Source organism: Heterocephalus glaber, unplaced genomic scaffold, assembly GCF_053883595.1.
Source record: "Heterocephalus glaber isolate CG9 unplaced genomic scaffold, H.glaber_assembly_v1.0 deba00000676, whole genome shotgun sequence".
NCBI lineage: Eukaryota > Metazoa > Chordata > Mammalia > Rodentia > Bathyergidae > Heterocephalus > Heterocephalus glaber.
The window spans coordinates 14,311,818-14,337,190 of NW_028258156.1; the positions used below are offsets into that span (position 1 = coordinate 14,311,818).

The window sequence follows — 25,373 nt, forward strand, 5'->3', positions numbered from 1 at the left end:
AAAACAAGAATAGAGACAATAGAAAGCAAGATATCATTTTAAAAAACTGATAAAAAATGCTTGAGGCCTAAGAGATGAGTTTCCCAATTTAAGCATATTGCAATCAAGAAAATGAAAATGCAGTTCATATTTAAATTATCACAGTAAATTTCAGAATACTGGGAACAAAAACATAGGCTAATAATTTCCAGAGAAGTGAACAAAATTAGCTCTGATATTCAAAGGAGATAGAATCAAAATAAAATAAGCTTTTTCATCAAGACTTGGATCCTAGGATTCAGTGCCTTCAAAATGCTGAGAGAAAATCATTCCCAATTTGCAATCCTACACTAACCAATCTGTCAATTATGGATGTACATAGAATAAAAATATTTTCAGATGCAGCTATTCTCAAACTTTACCTCTTCTGGGGTAATAGAGGTATTTATCAAGACAAATGAATGAATAAATGAAGATGGAATGACATCTTGGAACAGGAAATCTAGTGAGAGAGAGGTTAAAGGAAACTCTCACATTATGGTACAGGGCCATCCTAAGATGAGAGATGAGCCAGTCTAAGAGCAGTCAGATCTACATTGGGTTGTTGGTGATCCAAAGTTACCATGAACAATGTCTGGAGAGAGAAAATTTTTGTAGACTACCAATATCACTGAATATATTATAGCAAACCATTTCTACAGCATAAACTATATGATTTTGACTAAACTAATGATATATATGTAAGAAAAGACAAAGTTTAGGTGAACTATTTGGAGGACTATCATATGTTGCCTAACTCAGAAGTGTACATATTTAATAGATACAAAAATTACACATTTAATACTTATTTATTAAAAATAATGATATACAGCTATGAGGAGGTATAAAGAAAGGACATTTGTGTGCGTGTGTGTGTGTGTGTGTGTGTGTGTGTGTGAAAATGCAAGCATTAGACAGAGGTAAATATTTATCTATTGTAGCACAGGGAGGAAGGAGTAATCAGTGTATAAATATTTTTAGAAATAATAAGTTATGTTTTATAGCTCAGTGATAGAACCCTGGCCTAGTATGTATGAAAACTTGGGTTTGACTCCCAGCACTACAGACAAAAAAAAAAAGGAGAATAAAAATAGAAATAGTAATATAGGAGTGTCATTTAAAAATGTGGAAGTAAATGCTGAAGGAAGTGGTTTCCAATGATTTTTTCTGGGAACTAAAGGTAGTTACAGATGGGTTGAGGGTTGCTATTTTGCTTTGTAATTTCTATGGGAAGTTTAACTTTTGCAATTATATCACATATTACTTCGATAAATATGTAAAAATACATAAGGCTCAATTACCTATAGCTATAAAACACTCAAATTTTTCAAAATGGTGGGCATCATTTACATAGTTAGGGTAAATGTATAATACAAGTAGGGAATCACTTCCTGGCCTTTTGGCTAGGATCAGGTGTAAAAGAAGGCAGTTATGGGACTATGGAAAATCTTTTCACTCAATAAAACATGTTCATCAGAGCCTACAATCTTAGACTGATCAGATACATACTAAAAGACTGGAAGCCTGTACACCAGAAGTTTAGCTATGACTGCCACAGGGTAGAGAAGATCTTAGTAATTTAAAACATATTGAAAGTGCACACATTTAGGGCATACAGCATAATACTTTCATATATATATTTTTATATATAGTGAATTGATTATTATAATTAAGCTAATTAAAATGGCTATTTCTCACATAGTGTTTATGTGTGTGTGATGAAAATACTTATGATCTATGCTCTTATCAAATTTCAAGTTAATACAAGATTTTTATTTTCCTTTACTTTTCTATTTTTCAAATTTTCTACAAAGAGCATATTGTTTTTCTAGAAAAAAATTTACGTGTAGCATGTATGTGGCAGAGGCTAAAATAACATTTTAGATAAGTCACCTCCTCTAACTTTTATAGCCTCTCCTGATACTGAGTCTTTTTGCTTTGTGGTATGTTTTCTATTCTCTGGGACTGAGTGCCTCACTATATTGTAAAAGTTCACTTAACTCCATGCCACGCTCTTAACTGCAGACGCGCTGCCAGAAATGTGCTGTGTGGAATTGCCCCCGGAGCCACAATTTAGCTTCCGCCCACAGAAGGACTTTTTATTCCCAAACCCTTCATCCCCATTTAGGTCTTTCTGATTTTGTCATTTTCCTTTAGTGGAAATACTTTCCTTCCCTAGAGACATCCTTCCAGACCAGGTTTGAATTCCTGCTTCTCTTTCTCTGTGTATTAGAATGAAATCCTTTATCTTCTCCCTTTCCTTGTTTCAGTTGGAAAGATCACATATTTTACACTCTAACTGGTAGTGTGCTCTGTTTGCAAAGGGTTTGATTTCTCTGCCACACTGTGGCATTTTCAAGAACAAGATGTGTTCATCGTTTGGTCCATGCTGCTTTGTTCAGTCTTTTTCAGGGAAAAATTTATATAATTGTATCAATATAAGGATTTCTCCATTCTCTTTCCTCCAACCTCCATCTTAGTGAAGATTAAAAATTATTGAGAAATGATTTATATGCCCTAAAATTATCCCTTCTAAAAATATATAATCTAGTGATTTTAGTGTATTTATAAGGTTGTGCACTGATCTCTATGCTAAAATCCTAGAAAATTTTCACCACCTAAAATAAACTGTACCATGATCAGTGACTCCCATTCCCTTTCCACCCTCTAAGTCCCTAGCAAACACAAATGCATATTCTATGTCTGTGGAGTCCCCTATTTTGAACATTTCAAATAAGCTGAATCATTCAGGATGAGGCCTTCTGTGTCTGACCTCTTTCACTTATCATAATGTTTTCAGATTCATTCACATCGTGCGTGTATCAACTCTTCATTTCTTTTTTGTGTCAGCAATATTCCATTATATAGATATGTCACATCTTGTTTATCCATTTATGATGGATTCTGGATTGTTTCCACTTTTAGGCTATTATGAATAATGCATTTACAGACATCCATCTGCAAGTTTCGTGTGAATGTATGTTTGCAGTTCTCTTGAGTACATACCGTAGAGCAGAATTGCAGGGTCATATAGTAGCTCTATGTTTAAGTTTTTGGAGCACTCTCAAATTGTTTTCCAAGGGAGCTACACTATATTACAGTCCTATCAGCAATATGTGAGTATTCCAAAGTTTAACATCCTCACCAACACTTAGCATTATCTGTCTGTTTTATTCTAGCCATCTTAGTGACTATAAAGTGGCATAATCACTGTGGTTTTGATTTTTAGTTCCCTAATGATTAATGATGTTTACCACTTTTCTACATGCTATGGCTATTTGTATACTTTCTGTAGAGAAATATGTATTCAAAGACACAGATCATTTAAAAATCATACTGTGTGTCTTATTTTTTCCATTTAAGAGTTTGTCATATATTCTGATGATCAATCCTTTATCAGATACAAATTTATGAATATTTTCTTTCATTGTGTGAATTGTTTCTCTTCTTAATAATTTACCTTTATGCACCACAGACTTTAATTTTGATGAAGTGTAATATATCTATTAATTTCTCTGTTCACGTGGGCTTTTGCTATCATTTCCAAAAGACCTTCCCTGGGCCACAGTCATTAGAATATTGGATACTTACATTTTCTTTTTAAGAGTTTACAATTTCAGCTTTTACAGTTAAGTCTTCAATCCATTTTGAGTTAATTTTTGTGAAGTATGATACTATTTTCAAGTAGAGAATCTACAAGAAAATGCTGATTGAATGAAATTAAGGGTGAGATGACTAGAAGATTGTCTTCTAACAGACTTTTATCATATAAGGATATACTGAGCTAGAATGTCCAGCTAGACAGATGAAAGGCAGACATTGAGAAGGGTAAACCACATACACTATGATGTATAGGAAAAACATGGAAATGAAATTAGAAAAACTAAGATTATTGTTGAGTTGTTAAGAGGATGACTGTAGTGCAACAGTTATAATAGACAATGTGACTCACTGTTCAATGGTTAGACACATGTAACAGGTGATCATTTGAATGATTAGCTTAGTTTTGTCATCAGATTGTGTGCTTGGGCACATTACTCATTTTCTTTCTGAATTACCTTTTTCTGTGAAAACATGATTATGTTCAGGGATTATATAGATGTAGGCAGAAGAATAAAGACATGGGGAAGACGTGGGGATGGACTGTGTGTCCTGAGAATGTGTCATAATGATATTCCAATGAGAGAAAACAAGGAAGTACACCAAAAAACGACAGTGCTCAGGTGCAGTCCTAAAGCTGAGATGAGGGGCTGAGGGACTAGCATATTTAAGAAGAAGAGAGGGTAATATTAAAAAATAGTTCTCATTCAAATTGTATTTTACATATCAAATCACATCAGATGCGAAAATATTTAGGTCAATTTGTGTTTTTGGCAGGAGAAAAGTAGACTATAAAATCTATGCACTAAATTAAGTGGGATACTTATACTCAACTGATGTTGACAGGAGTTAAAAAATCAATTACTAGAAAATGGCACTGTAACCATATCAATAATATCTAATGTATAATACTTGGTTACCATCAGGTTACAAATTTTCCTTTCTCTAACCCCTGTTCTTTTGTCCTTCCTATGTACCTTCTTTCATTTGCTCATTCATTCATTCATTCATTCTTTTCTCCCTTCAATCCCTCCTTTGTTTCTTTTATTTTTTTTCTGTTTAAATTTTCAATCTCTTATAGCAGTTCATCAAATAATATATAAATGTACATTTATATATTTTCCCAGCTAATGTTATTGCTAGACACTATTTGATTGTTTGTGCCAAGAAGGAGTTTTAAATTTTCATAACCAATCACGTCAGTATTCAAGACTGAGAACACCAAGATAAGAGATGTACAGGGACATTCAACTCCCAGTGAGTACCCAGAAGTCTCTGGTCTAAACCTATGGTAACCTTAGGTTGCATCAGAGCCTCCATCAGACTGAGTCTGCCCCAAGCAGAGTCAATCTTCTCTTAGAGCTGAGTTACTCCTTCCAGAAAGAAGAACGGATCTCATGTCCATCTTATAAAACCAGACTTGAGACACAGATCAACCAGCCTCCCACCCATCTGACTTTATCCATAAAGGCTGCTCTCATTCTTTTGTTAATAGAGGAGTCTGGTCCTCTTCTTCAGAGGTGACAGTTCAGCTATGCAAAGTGAAGTCTTTCCCTAGCTCCTCTCACTTTTAATCCTGCCTAGGAAATCTGCTGATGCTTTTAACTGATGAGCACTGAAATTCTTTTTGGTGAGGATGACTCAAGAACCAACTCTACTGAGGCAGAAGGAGTCAGTGTGAGCCCAGTATGGGCAACTTAGCAATTTAGAGAGACCCTACCTCAAAATAAAAAAGAAAAAAGCTGGAGATTTAGTGCAAGGTGAAGGACCTAGGTTCAAACACCGATGTGGGAGGAGTGGGGGCTGGGATTTGGATTTGGGGGGGAGAGAGAGAGCTATCTATTCCAGGGGAAGTTGTCCTTATCTCCCCTTTTAGGGAAGATCCTCAGACCCTGTCGCTTGACAAAATGAGTCTTGTTCTTCTTTTGTTTTTAAAAAATATGTTCGAATAAATTTTTGTGAAAATTTCAGGATATTGGTGTGCATTTTTTGAGGAAAAAGAATTCTAAGTAAATTTAATTAAGGGAAAAAGAAATTACGGTTGTATTGTTGATACAATAGTGACAATTTGTGACATTGTACTCAAATTCTTTAAAGAATTAAGTTCATAGTTATGTAAAATAAATTGGAAATTCAAATTAGAAAAAGGAGTTGAGCAGTAGTACATTTGTAAAAGGAGGTTTTTGAGATTTGATTTACGTATTCCTTCTTTATTTAAAACAAAGGATGTTTGAATCTCATTTTTCCTTTTCTTAAATGGAACACTATTGTTTATACTTTGTAGACTTTACTCATTAGTCATAATTCCTAAAAATGCATGTAAAATACTTTTCAAACCAAGCGGTAATTTACTTTTGAATATATATGTATATATATGAGTATGTATAAAATCGTAATTAGGTCAATCTCAACATTCTTGTTTTGATGTATTCTTTAAAGAAGAAAAAAAATAGTTTGCATTTGAGATAGAGAAACAGAGAGAGAATTGTACCAAAAACGTTAAATTCCTGTTTTGTAGAAAATTATTTTAACATTTAGGTAGAGCTTCAACACTATTCCTTTCTGAGGATTTTACTTGATCAATTAGGTCTCAGCTTTATTTTTCTTTCATTGAACTTCATTATGAGCAAAGTTGGCACAATTAATCTGGCATTAATTTATTACTTTCTACAGTTAATTTTCATATGAATGCTTTCTTCTTCTTCTCATCTAACAAACAATGTTAAAAGCAGACCCTATGCATTGATGCTGTATCCCATGTAGAGCAGGGGACAGGAACCTGTGTTAGGACTCAGCAACTCTGCCAGATGCAAAGTCAGATTAGTCTGGGCTGAAATTCTAGCTTTGCAAAATAGTATCTGTGATCTTGAAAAGTAGCTTCTTTAATTTCTTCTTTAAAACAGTAAAAACAAAAACCAACACAATACCAGGATTATCAAGGAAAATCTCAAGTACTAGTCTATACATTTTAATTCTTCAATTTATGTTATCTTTTACTTTTCTCCTTTAAACTGCCATTACCTCTCTTCAAAATTGATTGAACAAATTATTTTGCTGTCTTCCTCTCCGACAGGTTTTTTAATTAATGATGAATTTTTAGCACTCCTAATTTAAGAGCAGGATAAAATGCAAAATTTTAGTTATATGGGGTAAAATCTTGGTAAAAGCCTAGGTAAAAACTGAAAATAGTTTGAGTTTACTGGAAACATCACAGATTCTGTTAAGATTAATTTCAGTTTTTATGCTTGAAGTTTGTTATTCTTGCAATTCATTTAACACTAATATAACCTGCTTATACTACTATCACAAAATACCATAAGCTTGGTAGCTTATAAACAACGGAAACTTGTTTCTTGAAGTTCCCCAGGCTGCCTGATGCCTGAAGAAGTGCAAGATCACTGCCTCAGTAGATTCAGTGGCTAATGAGCGGACGTGGGCTTGCCTCCTGTTCATATCTGGTCATCTTTCACTGTACTTCACTTTGAAGAGAGGGTGAGGGATCTCTTGGAAGCCTCTGTTACCTAAGCACTAATCCCATTCTCTAATCAGTGAGTCACATTCCAAAGATCCACCTCCAAAATAATCCACATCCTAATCCGGTCAACTTGTGGGAAAGATTTCGACATAAGAGATCTGTACAGACACAAACACTTAAACCCTATGTCACTGGATAGCTCAAAGCATCAGGCCACTTGCTTAAAATTTAGTACTAATAAGAGCAAGAGAGTGGGTCAAATTCTCACAAGTTCCTTGTTTTCACTCAGTTTGATGGCTTCGACTCTACTTGTAAAGTGAAACAGTCAAAAGAATAAACTGTTTCCATCAGTTAGAATCAAAATCTTCTACAAAAGAGAAAAAAAAGACACAAGTCCACATCCTGTTCCTGTCCAATGTTGTGAATTTGGCCACACATTCTTCATGAAATACAATTATCTTCACTCGTTCGTAGAGAACATTGCAGACATTCCATGACTTTGCCATTATCACACAGCTTCTGAGTGTCTTGCTGTCTCAATAACACTCTGCTTCGTAAATACCTGCTTCATGTCATCTTACATAAATTTCTTTCATTTTACTTATATTGCACATAGTTCCCTCCTACTGCTATAGTCTCCATAGGGGTGGAGGAATAACTGGAACGTGTTATACTTTGGAAATTACTTCTAAAATGCACACTGACAATTGTTATTTTTAATGCAAATGACCGCTAAGCTCTCCATCAGTAAGCTCTTATATATGGAAGAAGAGTTTCGAAGTATCATTAAACAGATCCAGATTCTCCCAGGCTATCACAAGGATAATATTTTCTGTGAATAGTTCAGTGATGGAGGAAATTTTGTATGTCTTTTAGCATGGGCCAGATCACAGCAACAGTATCTCTCAACTAACAGATTCATTTATTTCCTTTAGTCTTTGTATTTGGTGGCTCAGCATCCAACCTCTGAGAGTTTTGAGTATTGTGGGCAAGGTTTCACTGGCTTCACATTGAAGAAGTTACCTCTGAATGCTGGCTGCCTAAGTATGTGGTACCCTGCAGAGCAAGAGGATGGAGACATAGATTGCACTGAGGCCGAATAGTCTGCACTTCCTTCCGGTGACACTAGACATCAATCTTTCCTAAAGACAGCCCAGAACAGATGAAAAGAAGAACTCTTTCCAAAGAACAAATGAGGCATTATCCTACAAAAGAAAAATAAAGGAAAGAAAGAAAAGCCTGTCACCAAAGTATTTTCTTATAAGTTTCTCAGGGATGATTATGCATTGAAATTCCTTACATTTCTATCTTGGTTGTTCAAAACAAAACAACCACGTTTGTCTAATGTGTATATACTTTTGAGGTTTAAATTATTGGTGACATAACATTTGAGAATCATTTAACTGCATCTTGAAATATGTGTGTGTTTCATTTTTACATATGTGTATCAGCTGACCTTACAGAAAAATGCTAATGTGGTCACAGTTAATCTTTTTCACATGGTCTACAGCATCAAATGTGACATCATTATAGGAAATCACTTTATGCAACTCCAGGAGAACATTAGTTTTATTTTTTTAACTTATGACAAAGTTTCAAACAAGTTGATCAGAAGGGGAATAGGGAATTATTAGGAGAAACGTATTTAGATCAGCATTTTGTCCAATGCTAATGTGACTCTTCTATGGGTACATATTTTAGTTCATTATCTTTTACATATAATCAAATTAATTTTTTTCATGAGATGTATCTTAATTAAAATACAGCCTGACACTAATAACCGTATAAAGTATTTCCAACAACTTGTTTCTGAAATTAAATTTAAATGCAAAATAGTATGCTAAGGAAATGTATTTTGCCAAAAATAATATTTTTCCTATTTTTTACAGTAGGTTAAATCCAGTTCCCAGTAGGATCATACATCTCTGGAGTGGCTGAAACAAGGAGGGAGGTCCCAATCGCCTTCCCTTCAATTTTCAGAGCAGGTAGAAATTACAATCATCGGGGTCCCGGATAGCCTTATGTTTTCTGACCATTTCTTCTCTATCGGATATTTTTTAATGCTTAGGGGATTTTGTGCAATTATATTCTTTGTTTGCATTGTCACTTTTAATGTTTCAAACAAGAAAATATGTTTAATATGATTGACAGAATGATGTTATCACATTCATATGCTAATCTCTAAAGCATACTGAAAATTATATATATATATGTATATTCAAGTAGTCATTAATTGTATTATGAGTTAACCTCAGTGATTATGGTTTATAACTAGATATTCCCCCAAATAGCCTCATTTGCTCACAGGAGGATCTTCGGAAGGCGATTGGGTCACCAGGGCTTACAGCTGACCTGCTGTTAGGAGGTGGGTTATGCTCAGCAAAGGAAGGTCCCTGGAGAGGAGGTCTAGAAGGGTTATCTCCCCTGCTGGGCCCTCTACACATTCTGGGTAACGTCTGCCATGCCATGAGCAGCTCTTCCTCCACCAAGCCCCTTTGTTATGCTGTCCTGCCTTCCAGTCAGCTGACCATGCAAGGACTGAGACTACTGAAATGTGAGCCAGAACAAACCTCTCCTCCTTTGAGGTACAGTGTCAGTTATTATGTCTGTCTCAGCGATAAGAAAGCGACTAAGACAACAAATGAGGTCATGTTAGTAGTTAACATCCTAAAAATGGTTAAGAAATCTAAAAAGAGCATGCAAGTGAATGGGCTCCATGCTTGGCAGTCCAACCTTTAGCCCAAAGGAAAAGAAATGTATCATGTGCTAATGCATATACTTTGTTAAAATTAGAAGAAAGTATCAGTTAATGAGGTTCTTAATGCATTTTTCTTAGGAATTATTATTATTATTATTTTTTATTAAATTCTTTTATTGGTACATTGTAGGTATACAACACAATTACATTTCTCATTGGGAATTGTACCTTTACATAATGCATCTTGGTTCTTATTTTTTCCCCATTCCTAGCCCTCCCTTCATGTTCTCCACCCTTCCCTATTTACAAAGACTTTATTTCCATTTTTTCCATTTCTCATCATTTTTCCTTTCCCTTCTTTCCTTTCCCCTGCCCCTCCCACTACCCCTACCCCTTTGGACCTTTTCTTCCTATTTTACATTATCGATTATTCATGCTAATCATTGGTACATTTTAGGTATACAACATAATGACATTCATCATTGGAAATTTGCACCTTTGCAGTCTCTCTTGGTTCTTATTTTTCACCCTTGCCCAGCCCTCCCTTCAACCCCTCCAGTCCTCCCTATTTACAAAGATTTTGTTCCTATTTTTCTATTTTCTCATATTAATCCCATTCCCTTCTATCCTTTCCCCTAGCCCTCCCACTTCCTTCCCTTTGCCCCTTTTCTTCCTATTTCACATGACCTATTATACATTTAGTCCTTATTTACACTTTCAGTTTCTCACACCAGAGAAACTATTTGGTATTTATTGATGTGTGTCCTATTTATTTCATTTAAGAGTATCGCCTCAATGTGCATCCACTTAGCTATATTATTTTTAAAAATCAAAACTTTGATAAAAACTATATGACATTCCATTAGTGACCTACACAAATAATACTAATTTTCCTTATTACCTCTGTCATTCCTTACTTCTCTTGATATTTTCCTTAAATATGCAATTGTTTCCATTATTCACAAAAAACAAAATTTTAGGCATATTTTCTAGAATGTCTTAGAAGACATTAGATGCTAATGAAAAGTTAGTTTTAATTTGTTCATTCAGAAATACTGATTTTTTTTGTTATACACTAAATATGGCATAAATGCATAAAGAAATCGAGAGATTTACAAAAATATACTAAGATCTGTGTATTCTAGAGTCTACCTTGGTTCTTACCTTCCTGTCCTAAGATTATAATGATGCTATTAAGCAAGGGAGGAGAACAGGAAACAAACAAGAAGACAATGAGATAGATTCAAAGAATAACATATACAGGGGTTGCAAAAGGAATTCAGGTCTAGAAGTGCAAAAAGAGCTTCAAGTTCATATTTGGGAGTCATTAGCTTTTAGATAGGGCTTACTGAAGGTACTTTTTATTGTAAGACAAATAGAAGGTTCTTATTATCAGCAAAGAGATCCTGGTAAGTTTTTATTGCTGCTGGAAGGAATAATCTATGCCTACTTAGCATAACCATGAAGAACAATGAATGAGGAATTCAGAAAAAGAATTGATCCTTTGAAGGTAAGTGGAGAACAAGAGAAGAAATCAGTGAAATGCTCATAGTTGGAGCAGAAACATAGGACAAACAGGAGCAGGGGATGTTACTGAAGTCAAAAGAAAAGATTTTCAAAACAATCAGTGGTCAAATGCTTTATAAAGTTCAAGTGGAATGACATCTAAAAAAAAAGCCTTTGCTTTTAGCAAGAAGAAGGCCAATAATGACTTTGTAGGGACTCAAGTGACATCAACAATGAGTTTGAGAAAGAACGAGATGGCTGGGCATGGTGGTTCAAGCCTGTAATCCCAGCACTTGGGAGACTGAGGAAGGAGGATTGCTGTCAGTTCGAGGCCAGCCTGGACTACACAGTGAGTTCAAGGCCAGCCTGACCACATAGCAATAAGCTGTCTCAAAAAAAAAAAAAAAAAAGTAAAAAAAGAATGGAAAGTAAGGAAGCAAATAATCTGCTTTTCTAATGTTTGAGATAAAAACAAATTAAAGAAAGGAAGGGTTGAGGGTCCATGTTATATGAAAAACAATGTTTAGATAGTACTAAGTTAGGGAACAAGAAGCAGTGTGGAGAAAAAAATTAAAAAGGATGCATTTTGCTAATGAAAGTACATATATTTTGGAAATCAATGATTCAAGTGAAAGAATTTGGTTATATAAACATATGTTTAATCAAGAAAAATTATGTTAGTGTCTACTAAGCAAAGACAATGGTAGGTGCTATAGAAATAGAAAGATGGACAAATTAAGTTTCCTCTTATTAAGGAACATATAAAATAGTGAAAGCTGCAATAAACAGAGTATTTGTGATAGAGGAGTAGCTAAAGGTAATAAGCATTGTATTAGAATTTTACCTGGGGAGAATGTAGGATAGCTTCCTGAAGAAAATGACAAGTGCAATGGTTTTGGAAAGATGAAGAATATTTTGTCAGGTGGCATAAAGACAGGGAACTATGGCAATGCCAAGTGTGTCCAGAAAGACCAGAGAATAGAAACTATGTGTGAGAGACAGGAATACAGAATATAAATGTTTGTGTAATATTTCTGTATCACAAAATACTGCTCTTCTGATTTTATTACAGCCATTTAAAAAGGTAGAACTCATTCTTAGCTTGCTGACAAAACAAATCAAGTGGCTGGCAGCATTTGGCCCTTGTTGGCAGTTTGCTGAGCCCCTGCACTAGACTTTGAGTGGTAAGAGCACTTTATCTTACGCACAGATCGCACTCAGGAGTGAGTGCTGGTTGTCTGAGGAAGGAAGGCTTGCTTGTTGCAGGAAGGCAGGTATGGGACAGGAAAGGGAGGAAGCAGAGGGTATAGTGGATTGATGGGAGCTGATGGTGGGGCTTGAGGGAGTTAGGGGAAAAAATGTTAAAAAGTCTAATAGTTGCAAGACCAGAAACAAAATGAAGAAATGTGAGCAGAGAACAATGAATACAGTTAATGAAGAGCATTTGGGTTTGAGTGCCATGTCATAATGGGGTCATGGTTGAAGGATAGAAGGGATGGGATGTGAGGTTATGAGAATAATTGGAGAGAAGTTCCTGAAAAACTACTTCCATATTTCAAAGTCCAAAGGTCAGACTACCACAGACATGAGATTCCTTTCTCCATCTCCTGACAGTCATTGGTATGGTTCCTTTTTTAAAAGAGGTGTACATTCAGATTTAAGTAGTACTGTGAAGATAGACTGACCTGTTCAAATTAGAGCATTCAGCTCTGATTCAGTCTGCTTCACTGTCATTTTCAGAACATAACCTTACTCCTTGAGTATTCAGCAATACTAATAGTTTTCAATGTTAAAGCCAGATTCATCTGCTATGAAATGCTAAAAATTAGTTTCAAAACACAAAGGCAAGAGCTAAGACCGATAGAAAGTCCTTATTACTGACAAAGAGATCCTGATAAATTTCTGTTGTTGCTGGCAGGAGTAATCTACATCCACTTAGTGGGCTCATTAGGGAGAGAATGGGACAGTCACTTTCTATGTAGATATTTCAATGCCACTTGTTCTCTTTTCCTATCTTCCTGAGAAACCCTGGTTGTTTTGCTTTCCTGGTTACTTCCTAATGTTGTCCTCTTTTCAGCCTCTGAAGTTATTTGTTCCTGGATTCTGTGACTTGAAGAGACAAATTATATAAATCCTTGTTCCAAACATAACACAGCAGGAGTTCATTGTGTCTCATCACAGTCAGGGCACTGCACAGGAGTGCTCCGGGAGTGCTTCCCCAGCCCAACTCGCGCCAGTGACATCATGACAGTTCTTCTCCCGTGATTCTGGGCTCTTACTGTGCACTGGGATCATGATGAATGCCAAACATATGTCAGTAAATTCTCTTGAAGATTTCTTGCTTTCAATCCATATGAAGCATGTGGATTCCTTTGAATCTGAATGCAGTTTAAGGATGATAAAATTCTGCAGCACAACAAAACCTGTCATGATGTTAATGTCACTGCTGATGACCAGGAACCAAATATACTAGCATTTATTTTATTAAATGGATACGTGATTTTCATGAGACACACAAAGCTTCAAATTTATCAGTATTTAAAATGTAATACTCTTAACTTTTATTTCAAGTTATTTTTACCCAATCATGCCAACTTTCTTGGAAAGTAGTTTTTCTACATATGGCGCTGGTTTTCCTCTTAGTTGAGAGGTACAGAAATCTCTCTTGACCAAAAATATCTCTTTACTGGCTTGTTACATTTCTGGAATTTCAGTATTCATGTCACTTAGAGCGCTTTAGTTTCAACATCTTTTGTATTGGAAAGAAAGCTTTCTGTATATCCTCAGAAATCTCCAGATCTTTTGGGAGCTCATGGCCTCGGGCTAATTTGAATTATGAGAAGTCAAGGGGATTATTTGGTATTGGCCAATTATCAACACACAGAATGACAGGCAGTAGAAGGAAATATAAATAGAGAGTGATGAAGCTAAGAATGTAGTGTCCCTTGAAACCAGGCTGCCTTATTCATAACATTACTTTCAGCCAACCCTGTCTATATAACTTTAGAATATATGATATAATTGCAGTCAGTTATTTTCTTCTTAGGCTACCAGGCAACCTATAAAATGAAAGCTTCTGGGGAATATAAGGAATAATACATGTAAAATGTTTGAAATATTCCCTAGTACACACTAAGCCTTTTTATGTGCTTATAATCATTGATATTATTATAGTTATTATTAATCTCATCTTTAAATAAAGACAAGGAGAGATTCTTATGGCATTTGTAACCATTATAACAAGTAGGCAATGATGACATGTGAGCTCACAAGATCATGTGAAGTTTCATTTCTAGGACGTTTTGAGACCATGTAAAATAGGAAAGGAAGTGTCACTCTACAAGACAGAGAGAAACTAATGTATTCTCACCTGTCACAGAAGCTCTGTTCATATTAATCTTTAAAATGTTTTTATAAAACTGCAAGGTGACTCAAGACATACAATTTACAGAGAATTATTTTCATTTGAACACTTTGTAAAACTGTCCTGTATTGCACACATACACACACTCATATATCTATCTGTATATATGTATAATTCTACATATATGTGTGCATATTTATATATATTATACAGCTTTTCTTGGTGTTAGGCTTTTTGAGGGCTTTTTTGTTTTGCATTGTTTTAATGATTTTACATAGGCAATAATTTGTATATAGCAAGGATCAAATAAATTACAGCTAAATACCTATTTATTTTTGGAAACCACAAATTAAATATATTATTGAATATAATCTTAATTCATAGAGTTTCCAAAATGAATTTAAAATAGAATAAAGTTGACCGGAATATAAATGTGTTTAAATTGTGAAATTTTAAAGTCAGATTTCTCACATGTACTACAAAAATGCTATAAGCAGTAATAACATTATCAATATAATGTTAGGTATTTTTGGCATTTTGTTCAAAAATATGTAGGTCCAGCTAACTTTTCAATTTCCTTCTAATTTGGAATATTTTCAAACACTTACAAATTTGTGTTTGATATTAAGTAGACAAAGTACAGGTTAGGAAAGAAAAACAAAATTGTCAGTTCCTTCTCATTGAAAACTTAGCAATATAACTATCAGTATAACTTCATCTGCTACAATAGGAAGTGAATGAACTTGTGATAATCAAATTGATAATGCTGTTAGTTCATTTATTGAGTAGAAAACAGGGAAGGCAGGTGTATTCATTGTTACTCACCGTTGTTATTCTCCAGTTAGAGGTGTGAGTTAATAATTTGAGTCAATTTATTTTGTTCACATAATTTAATTAATTTTTTGAAATGTTTTATCAACCATTATTACTCACTGGGATAACATGGATCAAACTTTTAAACAATTCACTTATATTGGTTATCTTGAAATTCAAAGTGGCAATTGCTTTCATTGAAAAGCTATTGTTAGATTTCTTATAGACAGTTGATCCAATTTGAGAGGTTCAGCATTATTAATTAATATCATACTCTGAGTTTCTTAATGTCCTTTGATTACCAGAAAATACCAAGGAAATGCCATGTTGCACTCAGAGAATACTTAGACCTACTCATCTTCATCTTTGAAGGAGAAATGAAAAAGAGGGGAGTGAGTACATCAAATAAATCACTGCTGAGATGGAGAGTGGTCTTCTTTATTGAAACATTTTTCTATTTGCCCTTTGAATTTTATTTTCATTACTTATAAAATTGAAAGTTTTATTTAAGTGATTCCTAAAGATTCTTGGAGCTTGTTAGAGTTTGAATGTTTCTTTCCTTCTCCACCATTCAATTGTTGGAAGATTGGTTACTAATGCAACAGAGCTGGGAGGCAGGGCCTACTGGGAAGAGTTTGGACCATGTTGGCTCCAAGCTTATGCTGGATGAAGGCCCCAGTAAGAGTGCTCACAGAAGTGGAGGTAGCTTGCCCTTGTTCTCCTGAGGTTCTACCAGGTTGGCACATTTGAATCCACCCTTAGGAGGATTTGAGATTCAAGGTGCCCACCTTGGGAGCAGTGAGAAAGTGCTCTATCCTGCTGGTGACTTAATCTTACATCCCATCTTCCAAAACTGTGAGAAATATATTCCTGGCCATCAGAAATTATCCAGTTTCAGGCATTTATTTATTTATTTAGACATGGTCTCCCTATGTAGTCCAGGCTGCTCTGGAACTCACTATGTAGTGCATTCTGCCCTCAAGCCTCATGGTGATTCTCTTGTCTCAACCTCTGAAGTGCTGGGATTATAGGTGTGCACCACCATGCCTGCTTTCAGGCATTTTTTAAATAGCAAGACAAAACTAAGGACTGAGACACAGCCCTTACATTCCAAATTACTGTACAATAGCCTGTATTTTGCATAAAGTGTCACTAACATACTTTTAGTTAGTGCCAAACATCATTAAACATGCTTCCCTTCATGACTGGGGGTTTTCCAGATAACACATAAAGGCAACACCAACACAAGCATGTCTCAGGACAGCCTTGGTTGCCCATCACTGACAGTTAAATGGCTATTGCATATAATAGTGACAATTCAGTATAGACCTGTGATTACATCTCAAGTGAACCTAATGGGTTAATTCTTTTCATTCCATAGATTACAAGCTATGAGCCAAGAGACTCACATAGATATTTTTGGGATATATCCTATATATAGATTGATCTAGATATTCAAAGATTTCACATTATTCTGAAACATTTCCCTAAAAAATTTTGTTTTTTTTTACATATACTACAATAACTTATTAAAACTTTCAACTATATGAATTGAATTTCATGATAACTTAAGATTTTTTTTCTTCATAAGATATTGTTGAATAATGAAAAGCGAAGCTACTACCTGGGAGAGAATATATGCAAATATCACACTTAATAAATGACTTTTATGCAGAATATATAAAGATATCCAGGAGACAACAACCCCATTAAAATCTGGGTACTAATTTTGAACAGATACTTCTAAATGAAGATATATAGATGGCAAATAAATGTGTGGATCATTGTCATTACCCAAAGCAATGCAAATTAGCATTACACTGCATAGTTATTAAAATGCCTATCAGGTAAGTAAATAAAAATACTATTAACAATTAAATTTCCAGGTTTGTGGAAAGATTTAAACTCTATTTTACACACTACTAGTTCTACGCAAAATTGCCCAGTTTCAGTTTAACAGATTAAATGTTACATAACGATACAGCTCAGTAATCCACTCCTAAGTATTTACCCAAACAAAATAAAAACCTATATTCACAGGAAAACTCTGTGATAATTTTGATAGAAACTTCATTTGTAATTGTCAAAAAACTGTAAGCAACTAAAATACTCTTCAAATGGTGAAGAACAAATGGAAACAAACTGTGCTACATATGTACAAATGGAATAGTACTCCATGATGAAAAGGAACAAGCTATTAAAAAACATAGCAAAATGGTGAAATCTCTAACACATTCTGCTAAATGCAAAAAGCTAAATGCTGTATGATTCCATTCATATGAACTTCTCAAAAAGGTAAGACAACAGATCAGTGGATACTAGGTCATAAGAATGAGGTGGCCAACAATCATTGTATTATAGTGCTTTATAACAAACCGGTAGCTTAAAGCACTAAACTTATTATCCTATCATTTCCATGGGTCTCAACTCAGGGCATGGACTAGATGAATGCTTTTTGCTCAGGGTCTTTCCTAAGATTACAGTTCAGTCACTCAGCTATTGGCAGGCTGAAATGGCACCTGAAGATGGGAGAATTTCCTTCCAGGCTCATTCATGAGGTAGTTAGCAGAATTCAGTTCCTCATGATGATTGGGCTGAGAAACTCAGTTCCTTCCTGCCTGGGGCGTCAGATGCTGCTCCCAGTTTTCTGCCATGGGGAGGCCTCCAAAGGGCAGCTCACATCATAGCAGCTGGCTTCACTCAGACAAGGCATGTTCAAGTATGAGAGCATGCCCAAGACATGAGCACCATCTTTTATAAGCAAACATCAGGAGTCATTTCCCATTTGTTTGCCAAAATTATGTTCCCCAGAAGGGAGTCAACCAAATCTAGCTTACATTCAAAGGGAAGGTATTTTTAAAAGGCATGGAAACTAGTGGACTGGAATCTTTGAGGGCCATCCCTTCATCAGCTCTCTGGACCTGACTTATTCACATTCCTCCCACATTCAAAAGGCACTCACCTCTTCCAAGGCCCCAGATGTTCCATTTTATCACATTACCAGTTCAAAGTCTATGATCTAGTCTTCAGAATCACTGAACATCTTAGATTCTGCCTACTTCAAACATGAAATGGGGTGGGTGGAGGGTGGGCTACTTTTTTGGCAGGAATGAGACTGATCTGTAGTAATTACACAGCTGGATTTGTTGAAAATCATAGAACTGAATATTTAAAAGGATAGATTTTATTGTAACATACTTTTATTAAAAGATTGAAAGGGCTGGGGATTTAGCTCAATGGTTTCGCCGACTGCTGTGCAAGCACAAGGACCCGAGTTCGATCTCCGGTACCAAAAAAAAAAAAGATTGAAAAAGTTGAACTCAAAAATACAACATACTTGAATGGTATATTAAATGCTGGACAAATGAATGGTATCATTGGCCAGCTATTAATCAAATATATTAATATAATATAATAGATTTACATTTTGACACAGGAAAGGAGCATAGTTATTTCTAATTATGTCATTGCAAAGCTATGCATAGAGAGTCTATAATGTGCTTATAGGGAAAGAATATATTATTGGGCAGAATGTATGATTGTGTTGCCTTTCACAGAAAGAAGCTTATTCTGAACAACATCATTTTTTTTCCTCCTTGGTATTTGTTTTCATTCTTGAGAAAAAAAACAATTCATCAATTCAAGTACTAGCGAAAACAAACATGTAGATGCATTATTCATTTTTTCTCATTTGATCCATAAAAGAAGTATTGGAACAATTTTCTATAAAATGCATTTTTATAACCCATTTTGAAAATAATTTACTTTCAACAAACTGAATATAAACTATAGAAACAAGTCCAGTTTCCTGCTTGTTTTTCCTGTTTCTGCAAAGTGAGGGAGGTGAGGGAGTAGGATCCTGTTACTGTAGCCTGTTTACACAGCTGTACTTCATTGAAGGGAAGCTTGTGTTACACACACTTCGTGATAGGAAGTAAATGCTTTTAAAACAACTAAAGAGACAGGTCTTTAACCTCTGCCTTTGTGGATTCTTTGATACAGCACTGGCTTCTGTGGAGGTTATAAGGGAGTAGCGTCAATATATATATTATTACTATCTAATTAAACAACATATCTGATTAGCTCATCCCTTGTGAATTCACTTTGTGGCTGCATTAGTATAGAATTTTTAAAATTAAATCCTGAAAAAAATCCCAATCCTGGAAAATGTCAAATCCTGAAGGGTCTAAAAATAGATAATATTTTGATTTGTAATGAAGGTTTATAAGTAATAGGTTCTGAAATGTTCAATGATGAGCATGTTTTAAAGAAAGATTTGTGTTTATATTACTTCAAGGGCTCAATCTGTAAAAGCCTTAAAAACCTAGAAGATTCATTAAATTTATTACCTCTCAAACAACTTCCACACAACAGCTGAAGAAATAAAGTGCCTCAAGAGTCTTTGCATATCTCTTATGTATAGTTATGTAAACTGATCAACAATCCAAGGATTTCTATTCAAAATTATATTAAAGATATGCCAGGAAAATTTTAGGGGTCATTATGGCGAATTAGTCCTCATTTGTATGTCTTTAATTGCTTGGACAGAAATATAGTGTTGTTCTTTGGAATGAATAAACATTAACCAATGAGGATCTAAGTTCCCTATTGGCTAGTGGTTAATAAAAACACTTTCTCTGCTGGAAGACAGATGACTTTATTAGAAATGATGTCCAAAAGTGCTATGCATTCATAATCCTGCTTATAATCTTCTCATCCTCACAGAATTACACCATTCTTATATCTATGAGCTGTCATTTTTTACCAAGATATTTTTGCTTTGAAAATTTTGTTTGATAATTAAACAGATTGTCCAGAAAGTCTTCATTTAATAAACTAATCCCCAAGTTCAACCACACTTATAGATATAGATAATTGATAATTGCCATGATTATTATTAAAAACAAATAAGAAATTACTCTGTAATGTGCCATTTATTTTCACTAGTAGTATATGGCAACTGCAAAGAGCAATGGCCTAAGTTTCTCTCTTAAGTCCAGTGTCCATTTCTCATGCATCCACCCTAAAGATCTTATTTCCAAGCCTGCAAAGATCTATCACATCTCCTAGATTTTTAACAAAAGACTAAACATAAATTAAGGGACAGACATTTTTAACTGAATAGAATAGAACATGGCACTTTGATTTGATTGTATTAGGACATGGAAAATATTGATAAAAGAAGAATGCGGCATAATAAAAAAAATTCTTTATCTGTTAGCTTAGATAATCATTATATAGTTGTACTTGCAAAAGAAACAACCCACTCTGCTGTTGGGTGTGTGAACCAAAAGGCATTATGAAGGTAATCTGGGCAATGGTCAATGAAAATAAAGAAAATTCATCTCCATCTCTATTAGGAGAACAGATAGCAGCAACCGGAAAATTTTAGGTATGATATAACTATCTTGGTAAGATAAGAAAAGAAAAATATGTGACTGTTAGTTAATATATTTCTGTAAATTAAAGTAAAGCTTCAAATAATAGGAACAAATATTACTGTTTTGTTTCTTAGTCCAATAGACAATGGTTAAGATTTCTCAAAAACCCATCAGGAAATAATGTTATATAATATTTCACTCCAAAATTTATGTACCAGTTCCTCCCATCAGAGGATTCTTCTTTAATTAGAAATGTGTTATCACATGCTGAAAAATCATCACTATTTATTCACCGTATTGTTACATTTCCAGTTACTTTATGAGCTGTCATATTGCAGTATGTTAGCAAAGTGTGAATTTCAGAAGTCATTTCAGTTGGCTGGCGGCATTTAATTATGTCATGGACACTATGATGTTTATTGGCTGTTTTAATTTTTTATTTATTTCTGATTTGTATACTCTATCTGTTCCAGAAATGATTTGTAGTACCTTATTTTAATTATAATTATGTTGCCTAGCCTTTTCAGAGATGCTTCAAATTTTTCATCCTCATTCAACCTAACAACATGCATAACTGAAAATGGAAGTTGCTTTGTTCTTATTCTCATGGCACATTTCAAATTATGTGTTTTGCAGAGGTTAATATTATGTGGGCAGGATACCAAACACACCACAGTTCTGCAGTCTGTAACTTAGATAAAAAGGCGCTGAGACTGTCTGGAATCCAGATATATACTTTAAAGTCTCAACTGTTTCTATTTCCTTTGAGAAAACTAATGGAAGATGTTTACTAAAAATGCCTCTTTCAGGTCTGTAAGGCCAGATTAACTACTACATGTCTTTTCCTTCTCTTCTGTAAGACCAGACACACATAAAGCATATGGTCTTTCCCAATAGTGATCTTTGTTTGTCCTAAAATCTAGCCTTGATATAGACAGTAATGTGAGAAAAGGCCTGGCTTTTTATATTTACTCTTAGCTAGGAAAGTGATGTATAGACAATGCATCTCAATTAAAATATAAGCAAATGAATTTCATTAGGAACTTTTAGAAGTAATTAAAAAAAAAAGCAGTTACCATTTCTGCCTACCTAAGTAAAATCTACTTGAAATCTTTGCTGTTGAAATTTTTAATTGACAAATAATTATCATATGTATTTAAAGAGCTCAATGTTTTGAAACATATGGTTTATACAGTGGAAGGATCAAATGAGGGTAATTAGCACATATATTACCTGAAATATGTATCATTTATTTGTGGTGAGAACTTTTGAAATCTTTTAGCTATTTTGATATATGTACAATATGTTTATTATTAACTATACTCATCATTCTGTACAATAGAACACCAGAAATTATCCCTCTTATTTATCTTTGCACCTACTGACAAATATCTTACCTGGACCACCCCAGCCCCACACCTGTTTTCACAACTGTGGTGAGCACTGTCCCTCTCTGTTTCTAAGAATTCAACTTTTGAGCTCCCACATATAAGTGACATAATGCAATATGTGACTCTCTGAGCCTGATTTATTTTACTTAATATGATGTCCTCTGGGTTCATTCAGGTTGACAAAAATGGCACAATTTCTCATTTTTAAACCTTCAGCGGTATCCCACTCTGTATATATACCATATTTAATAAATCTACTTATCCAACAAAACTTAGATTTTTTCATATCTTGGCTGTTATGAATAATGCTGCAAGTAGCATGGGAGTACAACCATAGCCAGCATACAGCTTTCAACTTCATTGGGTCTACACCTTATAGTAGGACTGCTACTACTCACACATACAATAATCCTACTTTTAGTTTTGTTAAGAACATCCATGTTGCTTTCCAGAATGGCTATACTAATGTACAATACCACCGATAGTTTATAAACATTCACTTTTCTTCACATCCTCTCACCAGCATGTATTCTTTCATCTTTTTTGATAATAGCCAATATTATTGGTATGAGGTAGTACTTAATTATAGTTTTAATTTATATTTCTCTGATGATTAGAGGCATTGTTTTTACATTTATTTATTTTCTATTTTTATATCTTTTGAGAAAAGTTTATTCAAGTCTTTTTGCGCATTTTTAATAGCATTAGTTTCCTTTTCATTCAATAATTTGACTTCCTTAATAGTATTGAAATATTAGCCTCTATCTATGGTACACTCACAAATATTTTCTCCCAATATGTGAGTTGTCTTTTTATTCTACTGTCTTTTCTTTGTTTGTTTTTTCTGGGCAGAAACTTTTTAGTTTGATGTAACCCAACTTGTTCACTGTTGCTTTTGTTACCTATGCTTTTGGGGTCTTAGTAAAATAATCTCTTCTAGACCAATACCCAATGTTGTACAGCTTTTTCACTCTATTTTCAACCGCTAATTTTATAGTTTCACGCATTATGTTTAAGTTTTTAGACTATTGTGAGTTGATTCTTGTGTAAGAGTGCATTTTGATTTTTTTCTGTGACAACAGTAACCTTATAATTAGAAAATATTAGAGACTCCAACCCAAAACATTATTAGAACTAATAAACTAAAATTTAGTTAAGTTGTAAGTCTAAAACTCAGTTTATGAAAATTAGTATTATTTCTAGCCAGGCGTAGTGGCTGATGCCTGTAGTGCCAACATTGTGGGAGGCTGAAGCAGAAGGATTACATATTTGAACCCAGCCTCAGCAACTTAGCAAGACCTTGTCTCAAAATTTAAAATATAAAGAGCTAGGGACATATCATTCAAATGCTAAAAATAATTGGCCTGAAAAAATTAAGAAAACAGCAACATTTGCAATAGCATAAAAAAACCACCTACTTCATAAATAAATTTAACCAAGGAAGTCAAAGATTTATATACTGTAAAGTGAAAGTATAAAACATTGATGAAAGAAATCAAAGATAATACAAATAAATGGAAAGATATCCATGTTCATGGATCAGAACAGTTAATAATAAATTTTTTACATTATCTAAAGGGATCTATAGAGTCACTAAAACACCTATCAAAATCCCATGCATTTTTTTCATAGAAACAGTAAAAATAATCCTAAAATTTATAGGGAACTACAAAATATATAGAATAGCCAAAGCAATTTTTATTTAAAAAAAAAACAGAAAAAAGCTATAGGCATCACATGACAGATGATATTACAAATACAATACCATGATATAGTAATCAAAAGAGCAAGGTAAGAGCATGAAAACAGACATGTTATGGAAAAGAATAGGATAAAGAACCAGAAGTAGATCCACACATTTGTGGTCCAATTAACTTTTAACCAAGGTACCAAGAGTACACATTCAACTTGAATGATGCTTGCCATAATTTGGATAAGGTTTGTAGTGTTCCCCCAAAGTTTATATGTTAGAACCTTGATCCCACCAGGACCAAGGGGGCAGGGTGAATCTTTTAAGGGATGGGCTTAGTAGGAAGTATTCAATCATTTCGACCTATGCAATTTCAGGGACTGTGGGACCCCAGTAGCTCTTTCTAGTTTCCTGTTTGGAGTCCTGATTGCTCACCACTCTGTGGGCTCCTGCTTTTGCAATCCACCATGGAGTCACACAGCCAAGGAGGTCCTCATCAGAGCCTGTGCTATGCTATTTGGTTTTCTGCATCCCAAACTATGAGCTAAATAAGTCTCTATAAGTTAGATTTCCTCAGGTATTTCTTTGTAGTGACAAATATAGGAAAATGGAAAGATCAACAAATTTTGGCTCTAAAATATCGTCACACAAGTAAATGGCCAGAATAATATCTACTGGAAATTGCCTCTGTTCTAAAGTTCTTCTGACTCAGTGGACAACCTTTATCTACCTCATAACATCCTTTCCCATGATTTGCCCTGCTTACCCCTTTAGAGTTATTAATATGCAACATCACCATTGATTCACACTTAATATTATATCTAAAATCAGTATCTACTGTCTATAAATTATGACTGAAAATTTGTATGGTTCCATAAACTTTGGATGTGTTGGACAGTTTTCTAAGACCTCTTTATATATTGACTTATTTGGTTTTCACAAATTAATATGCAAGAACGTCTATAACTTTCATTTTTAAAAGACAGAATTAAACCTATAGTTCAGTAACCCAACTAGTAAAGGGAGGAGTAGACTTGAACTCATAGAGGCCAGCTACAGTGGATTTTACCTCTATTCTCCGAATCTTCATCGTACCCCAGTACAGTATTGTTTTTAGCTTATGTTCTCTTTTTAATATTCATAAATAAATTTATGGTTCTTGAGGTCAAATATTATTATTATCAGTGAAGTGAAGATCTGTGAGGTTAATTACATAGCTAGTATGGGAAAAGCCAAGTGCTTGAAACTAGATGCCTCATAGCTGATATAAAAATGTACTGGCATTGAGTGCTAACCCAAACAGCAGTATAAGCAAAACAAATCTGTAAACCCTCCATACCATAGAGCTGTACTAAGATTTATATTTTTTTCCTAGTGCTTATGCAATGAAAAATTACCAACTAGGGGGCTTAGAAAATTAGAAATTTATTGTCTCAG

The 25,373-nt window shown here is 34.4% G+C and overlaps 1 protein-coding gene across 1 annotated transcript in view; it reads left to right on the forward strand.

The window, feature by feature from the left end:
- The window catches only part of Agmo (alkylglycerol monooxygenase), a 178,842-nt gene that overhangs the window by 92,323 nt on the left and 61,146 nt on the right, over positions 1-25,373 (forward strand). The window contains 1 exon segment of the mRNA XM_087206561.1: positions 21,494-21,640. Within this exon segment, the coding sequence (XP_087062687.1) occupies positions 21,494-21,640 (147 nt within the window).